This window comes from Oryctolagus cuniculus, chromosome 21, assembly GCF_051225735.1.
Source record: "Oryctolagus cuniculus isolate XC-2025 breed Fujian yellow rabbit chromosome 21, ASM5122573v1, whole genome shotgun sequence".
In the NCBI taxonomy this organism is placed as follows: Eukaryota; Metazoa; Chordata; class Mammalia; order Lagomorpha; family Leporidae; genus Oryctolagus; species Oryctolagus cuniculus.
In genome coordinates this window covers 14,149,376-14,162,400 of record NC_142887.1, presented here as the reverse complement: position 1 = coordinate 14,162,400, position 13,025 = coordinate 14,149,376, and the positions used below count along the sequence as shown (strand labels likewise).

The 13,025-nt window shown below is 57.6% G+C and overlaps 1 protein-coding gene across 7 annotated transcripts in view; it reads right to left on the bottom strand.

Annotated features, from left to right (window-relative positions):
- Window positions 1–4,214: 4,214 nt before the first annotated feature.
- Window positions 4,215–13,025, bottom strand: part of RPH3A (rabphilin 3A) — a 247,979-nt gene continuing 239,168 nt past the window's right edge. For all 7 annotated transcript variants that reach the window (XM_051826562.3, XM_051826564.3, XM_089323167.1 and 4 more), the window contains 3 exons: window positions 10,518–10,599; window positions 7,089–7,185; window positions 4,215–6,421 (listed from right to left, as the gene is read on the bottom strand). In XM_051826562.3, the coding sequence (XP_051682522.1) occupies window positions 6,291–6,421; window positions 7,089–7,185; window positions 10,518–10,599 (310 nt within the window). In that variant the 3' untranslated portion in view covers window positions 4,215–6,290. The remainder of the gene's footprint in view (window positions 6,422–7,088; window positions 7,186–10,517; window positions 10,600–13,025) is intronic.

Below are 13,025 nucleotides of genomic sequence, written 5' to 3'. Positions count from 1 at the left end.
TGCACTCTTGGAAACTTCCTCTTTGTTCCTTGCCCGGAAGCCTGGCCACATTCCCACAATGTGGCTGGAACTGGAGCTCACTGCCTGATGAAAGCAGCCAGGCCCAGAAGTGGGGTGGAAGACAGTGGTTCTCGCAGAGGGCAGAGGGAGCCGGGAGGTGCTTATGAACAGGTGCTGCTGGCCTTTAGCACATGAGGAAGTTCCGGTCCTGTTGCACAGTCGGGTGATTATAGATGAGAACGGACTGCTGCAGAATCCTTTTTTTTTTTTTTTAAGATTTATTTATTTGAAAGGCAGAGTCAGAGAGGGAGAGACAGAGAGAGGGGTCTTCCATCCACCGGTTCACTCCCCAGATGGCAGCAATGGCCGGAGCAGGGCCGGGCCAAAGTCAGGAGCCAGGAGCTTCTTCCCGGTCCCCCATGTGGGTGGCAGGGGCCCCAAGGACCTGGGCCATCTTCTACTGCTATCCTAGGCCACAGAAGAGAGCTGGATGGGAAATGGAGCAGCCAGGACTCGAACCTATGTCCATATGGGATGGCGGCGCTGCAGGCAGCAACTTTACCTGCTACGCCACAGTGCCAGCCCCTGCATAATCTTTTAAACAACCAAGGAAGTTAGAAGAAAGGACTTTGAAGGTTTTCATGTTAAAGAAATGATAGACGAGGAGATACACTGGTTTACCGGGATTCAGACATTGGGGTCTGTGCAGCGCGCGTGCCCCAGGAACGTGTAACTTCTGTGAGTCGGGTATAAACAGATCTCCGGCTTCCTTCTTGGTCATTGTTTGTTGTCGGCAAAATTACAGTCTCCGGGATTTTTTATAACTATGCACACGTGTTGCTGGGAAGGAGTAAGCTCCAAGCCAGGAGGAGAAAGCCGGTCCAGGGCCTGGTGTTCCGGAGCGGCAAGTGGCCCTGTGGCCGCGCCAACATCCCACACCAAGCGCAGGCCCGAGGCCTGGCTGCTCTGTCTCTGGTCCAGCTCCCCGCTGATGCACCCGTGAAAACAGCGAGTGCCTAGGTCCCTGCCACCACGCGGGAAAGCGGGATGCAGCTCCCAGCTCCTGACTTTGGCTCAGCCCAGCCTTGACTATTGTGGCCATTTGAGGAGTGAGCCAGTGAATGGAGGACCTCTCCTTCTCTCTGTCTCTCCCACACTCTCTGTTACTCTTGCCTTTTGAATAAACAAATTTTTTTTTTTTAAAGAATCCATAATCCTGGGGCCAGCGCTGAGGCTCACTAGGTTAATCCTCTGCCTGCAGCACCAGCATTCCATATGGGCACCGGTTCGAGTCCTGGCTGCTCCTCTTCCCATCAGCTCTCTCCTGTGGCCTGGAAAAGCAGTTGAAGATGACCCAAGCGCTTGGGCCCCTGCACCCGTGTGGGAGACCAGGGGGAGGCTCCTGGCTCCTGGCTTCTGATCAGTACAGCTCTGGCCATTGCGCCAACTGGGGAGTGAACCAGCGGATGGAAGATCTCTCCCTCTTTCACTGTCTGTAACTCTGCCTCTCAAATAAATAAATAAAATCTTTAAAAAAAAAAAAAGACTCCATGATCCTAAAACTCAAAAACCATCACTACAAACGTGGTGTAGACCTTCTCAGATGCTTTCTATGTTAGTGCACAGGTAGTCATGCAACCACGCGTCTCTCCCTCCCTCTCTTTTTCTTCTTTTGCAAAACTGGTGTCCCGGGGCAGACACTCGGCGCAGTAGCTAATGCATTGCATGGGATACCTGCACCTGGTGTCAGCATGCCCAGGCCTGAGTCCCGGCTCCACTTCCCACCCAGCTTCCTGCTGGTGCACACCCTGGGAGATGGCAGCAGATGGCTCAAGTCCGTGGGCCCCTGCCACCCGCGTGGGAGACCCGGAGGCAGCTCCTGCCGCCTGGCTTTGGCCTGGCCCAGTCCTGGCTGCTATGGACATTTGGGGAGAGAACCAGCAGGTGGCAGAGGGGTCTTTCTCTCGGTCTCCATTTCAAATAAATAAAAATCTCTTTTAAGAAATCTTTCAAAAAGATGTTGATGTAAAAATGTGCACTTCCCCGAACTTCCGAGAGACTCATCGTAAGTGCGTTCCGCGCTGTGGATTTCGGCCGCTGCCTTTGCTGCATCCCTCACACTGTCACAGGCTGCTGCCCCACTTCATTTAGTTCCAAATATTTGACTGTTTCTCCTGAGACCCCTTCTCTGCCCCGGTGACACGGAGAAGCCTATCACTTTATCGCCACATGCTTTGGGGTGTGGTAGCGTCTCTTCATTGATTTCCTGCTTAATTCCATTGTGGTAGAGAGCACGTTATATGAGCTCCATCTTCCTTGAAATGCGCTGAGCTGTGTTTTCTGCAGCGGGGTCTGGCTGACGAACGTTCGGGTTAAGCTTGGGAACTGTGGTGGGATGGAGTAGTCTGTAAACACCAAGGAAGCATCTCTCTCCACCAGCTCATCGGTAACTGACACCTCACTTCTGCGGCCTAACACTGCCCCCCCCCCCATAAGATTTATTTATTTATTTGAAAGAGTTACAGAGAGGCAGAGGTAGAGACAGAGACATCTGCTGGTTCACTCCCCAGTTGGCCACAACAGCTGGAGCTGCGATCCAAAGCCAGGAGCCAGGAGCTTCTTCCAGGTCTCCCACGCAGGTGCAGGGGCCCAAGCACTTGGGCCATCTTCTACTGCTTTCCCAGGCCATAGCAGAGAGCTGGATTGGAAGTGGAGCAGCCAGGACTCGAACCGGCGCTCATATGGAATGCTGGCACTGCAGGCGGCAGCTTTACCTGCTACACCACAGCGCCGGCCCCAACTGTTCACTTTCACCTAAGGCCAGATGCAGCCGGGAAGCAGGGGCCTCTCAGAGCCAACGGGCTGCGAGCAGCGGGAGTGCGTGTTTATCAAAGATATCGCTTGCTACAGGCTGTGCTGAGGGTGGATGTGGGGGGGTTGTGACACGCCTACATTCCAGTCAGCAAGAGAGCCAGTGTCAGCGCCCGAGACCCCGTCCTCGGAGTCAGCCCTGAAGTCTTTGAAAGTGGAGGAGGAAAAGCAGGATTGGCCAGGCCGTGCCTGTCCCAGGGTGTCCCTCTCAGCCTGCTGGTCCGGGCCGCTGCTGGGGAGAGAGGTCGGCTACTTTAGGGTGGAAATTAGGTTTCTTCTCAACTGCCACCCACGACTGATGGTGGCCTCCTGGGATGCTGTGTTGAGAGGAGCCAGAAAGTGCCACAAGGGCCCTATAGGAAAGAATGGTGTATTGATTAGTGATGCCTGCCGTGAGCACAGTGTCTGGTGAGGCTGGCATGTCCCTAGCGGGTACCTTTCGCCACCTGGTGGTGGATAGCTGAACTGCAGGAATAATTCACCAACTTTGAGTGCTGTAGGTTTTCCAAGGCATTAAAGAGGTGGCAATCACAAGAATCTGACCAGGGGCTATGTTCAAATATTCACCCAACCCTCAGACTTGCGCAGAGTTTGCAGGGAGGTGGGGGAGAGCATGGATGTGTTGCAAACGAATCTCCCAGGGGGCTCTAACACGCATAAGGGAGCAAGAAAAGGAAATGGTCTCAAACTCGACCTGAAAGAGGTTTCAGAAGAACAGAACTGATGCCTCCTGGGAAATGACCGCCATCCCTGACCCCTGGATTAAGTGCTTTGGGGACCGGGTGCAGCCAGGAGAAGCAGCCGTACGGAAAACGAGTGCCAGCCCAGCTCACGTTCAGGACCACCAGACTCCAGTGAGGACCGTCTGCGGGTGCTCACTGGGGGCTGGAAGGTGCCAGAATGCATGGGAGGTGGCTGACGCTCCGTGCAGGAGGAACGAGTCCGGCCATCCAGCTCCTGACGGCACTGCCCCTGTGTAACACGAAGGCTCTGTCTCACTCCCCTCTTCATCTCTCCGATGGAAGTGGCCTGCCCTGCGTCCTGGCTCAGTCCCACCACCACTTTCAGTCCAGTGACATCTGATTCCACAGCCCTCGGGACTTCCCGGGGGTGTGCCTGAGAGGGGCAGGGCCTCTCTGTTGGGTGAGCACCACAGAATGTGGTCTACGAAGACCCGGGACCACCTGCCCAGGGAGAGACCCAGCCTCATGTGGGGGAGACCCCCCTCTGTGCAGTTCACCTGGTGTATCTCCAGCGCCGGCAACACAGTAGCTGCTCACTAAATGTGATCTGAATAGCGTGTGTGCTGGTGGGCAGGCAGAACTCCCAGAAACCGGAAAGCACAAATGGAGACCACCCATTGTCTTGGATATTCCTACTTTATTTTTGGCTACATCATCACACAGAAAGGCGGTCGGCATGCACCGGAGAGGGTGTGTGTGTATCCTACGTGGGAGGCCGTTACATGTGTCGAGGAAAGCATGTGCCCAGGCTCAGGGCACCGGGAGCTTGCCGCATGCCGATTCCAGCGCCAATGCCAGTGTCAGGCTTGCGTGGCACAGCCAGCATGCTGTCCCCTAAGGGCCAACCGTGGAAGGAGGGGGCCGAGAGCAGGTGCCACAGGACATGGAGGCAGAAAGACAAGGTCAAGAAAGATGGGGGGTGGGTGTTGGGGTGCAGCAGGTTAAGCTGCTGCTTGCTACGCTGGCATCCCATATTGCAGTGCGGGTTCGAGTCCCAGCTGCTCCACTTCCAATCCAGTTCTCTGCTCATGTGCCTGGGAAGGCAGAGGAGGATGGCCCAAGTGCTTGGGCCCCTGCTGTCCACGTGGGAGACCCCGATGGAGTTCCTGGCTCCTGGCTTTGGCCTGACCCAGCCCTGGCCATTGTGGCCATTTGTGGAGTGGCCAGTAGAGGGAAGGGCTCTCTTTCTCTGTCACTCTGCCTTTTTAATAATTAGATCAATCTAAAAACACAAAACGAACAAAAAAAGGAAGACAGCAGCCTGGCCGTCCCCAGCTATCCAGGGAAGGTAACTAGCTGGGTGTTTGGAAAATGGTTCTTTGAGGGGAGAAACAAGAGCTCCAGGGCCCTGGGGCTGGGTGCTGGGGTGGAGGGCTTGCAAGGGGAAGGTAAGTGTGCAAGTGGGGGGGGGGGGTCAGAACTTGTCTGGTCTGTTGCCTTCTGTGGAGGATGACGGGAAATCACGGGGTAAGGTATGTGTAGATGGGGAAGCATTCCTGGGGTGAGACCCTTCTCCGCGGGGCACGGAAGCCTGCCTGACCCCAGCCTCCGGTTCACCATGACACACGGCACCACTGCCAGCCTCAGGCGCCAGGGCCAGCCGTGCTCCAGTTTTATGTTCGCGATGTGATTTGCTTCTCCCTGGGAAAACTGGGTCAAGCGGGTGCAAGAGACAGAGAGAGACCGTGGGAGACAGGGTCTCAGGGCGGTTCCAGTGAGAGGACGCCAGGGTGGGCTGAGCAGAGCGCCCTGGGCAGGGTCGTTTGGTCATGGAACTCGGCGCAGTAAAGGAAGAAGGCTTGGAGCTTCGCGGGAGGCCCCTCAGCCCTGCACCTGCACTGGAGGCGGAGGAAGCCCCTCTGCAGGCGTCTCCACGGGGCCACTGCCTGGCAGCTGGCCCGGGGCCCTGGGACATCTGACCGGGTGCATGGGGGGGGATTTAGGAAGCCTGGGCCCCTGAGGTTCTGGCTGCTTTGGCAGAGTCTGCGGCCGGGCGGGGGTTGGGGGGGAGGCGGGGGCTGAGGCCGTTGCAACCCCCTGGGCGATGCTGAGATGGGGACAGGGAGCGAGGCAGGGGGTGCAGAGAACAGCTGAGTGATGGGAGGGGGGAGGCTCAGGGTGACGAGGAGCTGAGGGAGCGCAGAGGGAGGTGACAGAACATGATGGGAGGAGGTGAGAGAGAGGGGAAGCAGGTAGGCCACATCCTGAGGGGGCTTCGGGCCCCTCTGTGGATGTGAGCTCGCTCCTGTCCTGTCCGGGGTGTGCTTTTGTGGGGGCTCCACGCCTGCCCCAAGCCTGTCCTCACGGCATCGCCCCCTCTGCTGGCACAGGCCACGTGCAGACAGGACACAGGGATGAAGGCTGGCGTGGGCACGGTCACAGCCAGGACGGTCTCAAAACAGTCCCGAGTGACGAGGGGGCTTTGTCCTCTACGGGACAGGCTCTCAGACCAACAACCCCATTACAGACACCCCCCCAAGCCCGCTGCTCCATCCTGGGGTCGGAGCCTGCGTCCCAGCATTGGGTGGGGAGGCAGGGTGCCCGGGGCGAGATGCGTCCTGGAAGGCAGGCTCAGCAGGACGGCCAGGACTCGGAGCTGGGGCAGGGCGGGGCTCAGAGAAGGGGCTGGAGTGCGGGTGGCCGGGGTGACTGGGAGGCAGGTCCCCCCCACCCGTCCTAGTCGCTGGACACGTGGTTCTCGTTCTGTAGCTGGTGCCAGCGCTCAATCTTCTTGTCCTTGTTCTTCAGACACTCGTACCAGTGCCTCAGGCGCTCGCCCTTGGCCGAGATCCCCAGCTGGCAGCCCCCTGCAAGGGGTGGGGTTGGGAGACAGGCGGCTGGTCAGACAGAGGAATGCCCAGGGTCCTCGCTCGAGACCCGAATGGGCACCGAAGGGGAGCCCTGCCGCTGAGCAGTGGCCTCTCTCCCCAGCACCCCCGGCTGAGGCTGTGGCTGCCCTGTCCGGGCCGTGAGTGTCGCTGGTCCCAGCCCACTCTGCTTCAAGAACCCGCAGTGGCTCCCTACTGCACACCGGGTCCTAACGTCCATGTCCATTGCTCATACTCCCCGCAGGTGCGCGCCCCTCCCACTGCAGCTTCTGAGTCGTGGGTCCCCAGAATCCCATCATCCCTCCCCCTGCCCGGTCCCGCCCTTCCCCGCCCAGCCCAGGCTGTGCCCTTGTCTGTTCCCTGTGCCTGTTGGAATGAGGTTTCTTCCTCGTCATTCCCGGGGGCTGGGATCATGGAGCCCTCCCTCCCGGGCTCGCACACAGACCAGGGAGGGCGCCTCTGCCTCTGTGCGACGTCATGACCCCACTGCGGCTCACTCCCACCACCTAACTAGCGTGCGAGTCCCTGCCCAGACAGGCGTCCCAGAGTCGGGCTGCCGCGTCCCAACCTCACATTTCGTGGCTTCACCCTCTGCAGCCCCGCTGGGGAGAAGGCGGGGCTTGTCTGCCGTCGTCGGCGCACTCACCGATATAGTCGTTGGATTTGCCGATGTCATAGTCCCAGACCGAGATGTCCAGGGACTTCTTTGCCAGGTCACTGTGTTTGATGTCGTAGAAAAACTCCTGCATGCAATGAAACACGGGTGAGTGACAAGGTCCCCTGAGCCTTCGGCACCGGGAGCTGAGAGCCCGCGTCCTGGAAGCACGGTGGGCCTCCTCCTCGAGCCTTCGTCCCGGGCGCAGGAATCCCCTCTCGGCAAATGCTCTGCGGCGCAGCCCCCGGCAAGCTTCCCGGTGGGCTCTGTGACCCTGGCCAGGAAGGCGGCTGGGGGCTACGCGGCTGCCGCTGCTCAGGCCTCAATGGATGAGCGTGGGCCCGGTCCTGGCCTCCGGGGGCTTCTGCAGGGGCTCCCGCTCACCGCGCAGGGACCGAGGGAGGCCCAAGCAGGCCGAGTCCTTACTTTCCCCAACAAGCCAATATTCTAAAGAAATGACTTTATCTGCCAATTATAACATTCATTCCTGTTTGCTGTTAAAACATTAGGGAGGAAAAACAAACAAAAAAAAAAACCCTGTAATCCAACTACCCAAGAACAGCCACTGCTAAGATTCCCCCGTGTGTGTCCACATGGATGTGTTTCTTTTTAAACACTGATTGATTGACTTAAAGTCAGAATTAGAGAGAGAGAAGGGGAGATGGGGGGCGGGGGGAGAGATCTTCCATTCGCTGGTTCACTCCCCAGATGGTGGCAGCAGCCTGGACTGGACCAGGCTGAAGCCAGGAGCCAGGAGCTTCTTCCAGGTCTTCCCACATGGGTGCAGGAGCCCATGCACTTGGGTTATCCTTTGCTGCTTTCCCAGGCACATCAGTAGGGAGCTGGATTAGAAATGGAGCAGCCGGGACTCGAACCAGCACCCATATGGGATGCCGGTACTGCAGACGGCAGCTTAACCCACTGCTCTACAGCGCCGGCCCCTACACTGATGTGTTTCTAAAAAAGAAACAGTACTGAATGTGTGACAATGCAGTGTCCTGCCTCCACCTTGGCATCGATGGTGAAAGACAACAGCGTGCTTGCAAATAGTCTTCAAATATCTTTCTCCCTCCTTACTCTGATGGCTCTGTGCTGTGATAGGACCTAATCGTCAGAGTTGAGTATTTAGGCTGTTGTCCGTTTCCCACTATTGTGACACCACAAATGGCTCCCTTGCAGCCAAATCACTATGTACATCCGTGGTGATTTATTCTGGGTAAATTCTGAGAAATGAATTTCTCAGTTTGTACGTTTTCTTGGTAAAGACTTATTTATTTATTTGAAAGGCAGAGTGACAAAGACAGAGGGAGAGACAGAGAGCGAAAGAGAACTTCTATCTCCTGGCTCACTCCCCAAATGGCCACAACAGCCAGGCCTGGGCCAGGCCCAAAGCCAGGAGCCTGGAGCTCCATCAGGGTCTCCTGCATGGGTGGCAGGGGCCCAAGGACTTGGGCCATCCTCTGCTACTTTCCCAGGCACATGAGCAGGGGGCTGGATCGGAAGCAGAGCAGCCAGGACTTGTTGAACCAGCACACAGATGGGATGCTGGCATCGCAGGCAATGGCTACCCCACTGCACCAGAGCACCAGCCCAGTTTGTATAACTTTACGACGGAAGATGGCAGGTGCACTGTGGGGCTATCTGTGTGTGACAGAAAGCTGGTCAGACGTGTGTTTGCTCAGAAACTACACATGATGGTTGCTTCCTAGGCTGGGCAGGCTGCGAGGGGAGGGCCATCTCGAGGGGGACTCTGGGACCTTCTGAAACTTGCCGCGTTTGGCTGTGATCACCTACCCCCCAAAAGGCAGACTTTAAAGGTGTTTCACCGCTGTTGAAGTATTTTGACAAACACCCCCTCAACGGCCAGGCCGGCTGGATTTCCTCGCCAGCGCAGTGTGTGTTCCCAGCGTACTCGCTGGCACCGAGCGGCAGCACCTGCCGTGCGTTTGCGACAGGCTGGGTTTGGTCCTGGCCTGCGTTTTCTTGGGTGTGAGTGAGTTTACTGGCCATGGATTTCTCATCTTGTGACTCATTCAGGTTCCAGGAGAGGGCAGGGCGGCAGCTCAGGACTCAGGATTTGAGAAGCAGAGAGCGGGCGCCGGGGGGAGCGGCTGAACTGCGTGTGTCAGTGCTCTGGGATCGGCCCCCATGTGTGTTCCTGTGCACCTGCGTGTGGGTGCATGGGTTAAAGACAACACGAAATCTGCTGTGTTGTACTCAACCTGTGCTTAAAAATCAACCCTCCCAGGTCTGACCTGACCTCAGAGCTCAGGGGCGGGACCAAGCAAGGAGAACTTGGCTGGAAGAGCAACACGGGGTGGGGGTGGGGGCTGCCCCAGGGGCCTGGAGCCTGCTCTGGGTGGGCAGTCGTGCTGGGGCGGGCCCCAGGCTTGGGACCAGGGTCTCAAGGCGCCCTGACCCTGCCTCTCTTCTTCCTCTTCATTTCAGGTTGGAGATGGAGCTGGGCTCGTGGCTCAGATCAGAACCGACCCATCCTTCCACTCTGCCCTCCACCCAGTCCTCCATGAACTCCACGCATACCCCAGGCTCCTCCGTGGCAGACGGGCTCGTCAGCAGACATCTGGAGTCTGGAGAGACAGCGTGGTGGAGGTGGGGGATGTGTAGCTGTTGGGTCTTGAGGGAGGAAGAAGAGTTTGCCAGGGAGGAAGAGAGAAAGAGGCCAGACCAGGCCCAGGAGCACTGGGTGCAGAGGGACCTGAGCGGAGCTTCGTGGGACCTGGGGAGGGGGTGTGTGTGTGCGAGACGAGGAAGTGGGGAGGCGAGGGCTTGACGGTCGCGCTGACACTGGACGGCCGCTGTGTCTCAGGGCTCCCCCGTCGGTGGGGAGGGTGCCAGGCACAGAGAAGCGAGCCAGGGTCGACTGCGGTGGCCCAAGCAAGGAATTCCAGAGCCAGGCCGAGGCAGCAGCCACAGGAACACAGAGGAAGCAGCACAACCATGGGCGCCCAGACGGGCACCCCGCAGGAAGTGACGCCCTGGAGGGCCAAGGGACGGGAGGGACACAGCCACACCAGCGGGGGTGTGGGGGAGGGGTGGTGGGCATTGCCGGCCGTGTGTTTCATCTGATTTCAGTTTGCTAGACTTGTGAAGTTTCTAGACTTGTAATCTTTTTGAGTTGTAAAGACATTGGTGGCCATCTGATCAAACACAGCTTCCTCTCTGTGGTACTCCTCATCTGTGGGCTTTTCTTAGTCTTGATTCCCTCCAGTGACAAGGAACTCACTCCCTCTCCTTCAGATAATTCAAGCTGATCAATGCAGAAAGGGTTTTCTTGTTTGTTTGTTTATTTGTTTTCATGGTTGTGATTCCCAACATTTCAGTAGGAATTTGTTTCTTTCTCAGAAACAGGAAACATTCCATGCATGACAAAAAAAAAAAAAAAAAATGGGGCCGTCTTACCTCATTGAATTCAGGATTCAAAGTTTTCTTTTTAATTTGAGTCTTGTGTTTGGCCTTCTTCCCCATGTCGGGTTTCAGCCAGCTGGGAAGAGACACACAAGGCCGTCATGTGTGGAGTTTAGGGGCGGCGAGTAGCCCCCTGACGGCCCCCAGCACTCCTGCCAGCCCCAGGGTCACGATCCATCAGCTAACCAGAAGGTGGACTGACATGGAGAAAGACCAACATGGGTGGGATCCTGTCCCCAGGCCCCCTGGGTGTGCTGCACCCTCACGGGAGCCCTGAGTGTACAACTAGGCCCAGTCTTCTACTCACGTGGGAACGGAGAGCTCAGAACGGCTGAGACGTGTGCCCAGGTCCTACAGCGGGGAACTCAACCCAACTGTTACACCCTGGCCCTGATCTTCGCCCAGTGGGACCAAACTGAGGGCCATGGCTGGGTGGTATCTGGCATACGAACGAACCCCTGTGACCCCCTGGGCTGGCCTCAAGACCTGGGGAGACAGATGCTGGCCCTAGGGTCAGGAAGGAGAGGGCACAAACTGGATCGCTGCCACCGCACTGCTGGAAATTCTTCTGGCTCCACTTTGACCGCTGGGTACAGCGCAAGATCCCTGGTGCAGCCTCAGGCTCCAGTGGCCGGCTGGGTCTCTGCTGTGTCCCAGCTCACCCTGGGCCAAGCTCCTCACCCTACCCCAGGGCCTTTGCCCATACAGTTTCCTCGGCTTAGAAGGCCCTCCCGGCGTGCAGACAATATGTGTGTGGCACTCAGCAGGGGCTCAGCCAGTATGTTGGGGGGGGGTGAGTAAAAACCCCCTTAGGGCTGGAATGTGTGGGTTCTGACCCCAGGCTCTCACTAACTGAGCCACGTGGCACATGAGCCCCACCATGTTTCAGGTTCCGGACCTGTAAAGGAAGTAACCTTTCCTTTCTCATTCACACAAATGTCTCTGAAGACGATTTTTAAGAAGAGGCATAAACGAGGAACTGAAATTCACCACGTACAGAGCTAAAATAAATGACTTAAATATCAGAATGACCCCCCCACCCCACCCCGGCCCCTCTCCAATCTTTATTCGATAGAAGCTGCTTACTGGCCACCTGTTCTCTCCCATATCTGCTGCAGCCTGGGAGTGGTGCCACTGGTGACCAGGGCCCTCAGGGCAGGGTGGAGGGGAGAGGGGTGGGGGGCGCTGTCCACCCCCTTGCACACGGCTGAGGTTTGATGGGATGCCGCACAGTGCTCCAAATCAGGCTGCTCCTGGAGGCTGAGCTGCTCCCTGACCTGTGTGCTGTTTGTGCTAAAGCCTCACTCAAAGCAAACCCCAAAGCCTGTGCTGGCTCATCCTTGGCTCAAGGGAAGTGCAGCTTCCTGCGAGGGGAGGCAGAGGGGCGGGGACTCGCCCAGCGGGAGGCAGCACAGATGGCTCTCTTCCTGAGTTAGACCAGGGGTGGTGCTGGCTTATAACCCTAGCGGCAGGGATCTACTGAACACTTCTGCGCACCACGCCCTGTGCAATGCACCTGTCAGAGCTCCAGCTGCAGGGTGACACTGACGGGCAAGGTACGGGGCTCCACCAGGAGGGCTGATCTCATCGGGCCCCAGGCAGCGCCGATCCTGGGACGTGCAGGGCTCACCCCAGAGGCAGCACAGTGCTCCAGGACATCCCATGGTCCTGGCTGGAACTTGGGCATTGCAGCCTGAGACCCTCCCTGCCTTGACTTCCTGTCCCCTCCCTTGTGCAAGGGGCTCGGACCTGCTTCAAGGCCTGTGGCTCCTCCCCCCTTTCTCTGGGTCCTTCCTGTCCCCACAGGCATTTTCCCATCTCATCCTCTCTTGGTGTCTCCTTGGAACACCTGCACCCGTGTGTGACGTCACTCTTGTCACCCCCCAGAGAGCCTGGAGAGCTTGAGCTGCAGCCCCAGGGCACCCAGCTAGAGCGTACTGGAGACTTCTGCAGCTGGGATCCAAGCCCCAGCGGCCGGACGCAGAGCCACGTGTTGTGCTGCCCCGGGCCAAGCTGAACCCTACCGAGGTGCTGACCATCCCTGCACCAGACCCTCTTCTAACTGAGCGTCCCTGAAACCTGGAATCTGAAATGCCCTGCAGCCCACCCATTGTGAGGACCCCTGTGATGCTACAGGCAGAAAGTTCCATATCTGCCCTCAGGGGATGGGTTTTAGCCAAAACACAGGTGCATTAAAAATATTGCAAGCAATCGCTTTTAGACCGTGTGGACAACACGCATGTAAAACACAGATTTCACATGTGGACACGAGAAATATCCTTAGGGATCTATGCAGCATCTTTCAAAACGTTCGTGCAAAATGCATATCATGAACTACTAGGACTGGCTTTCAAAAATTTCTAACTAGGCTGGCGCCGCGGCTCACTAGGCTAATCCTCCGCCTTGTGGCGCCGGCACACCGGGTTCTAGTCCCGGTCGGGGCGCCGGATTCTGTCCCGGTTGCCCCTCTTCCAGGCCAGCTCTCTGCTGTGGCCAGGGAGT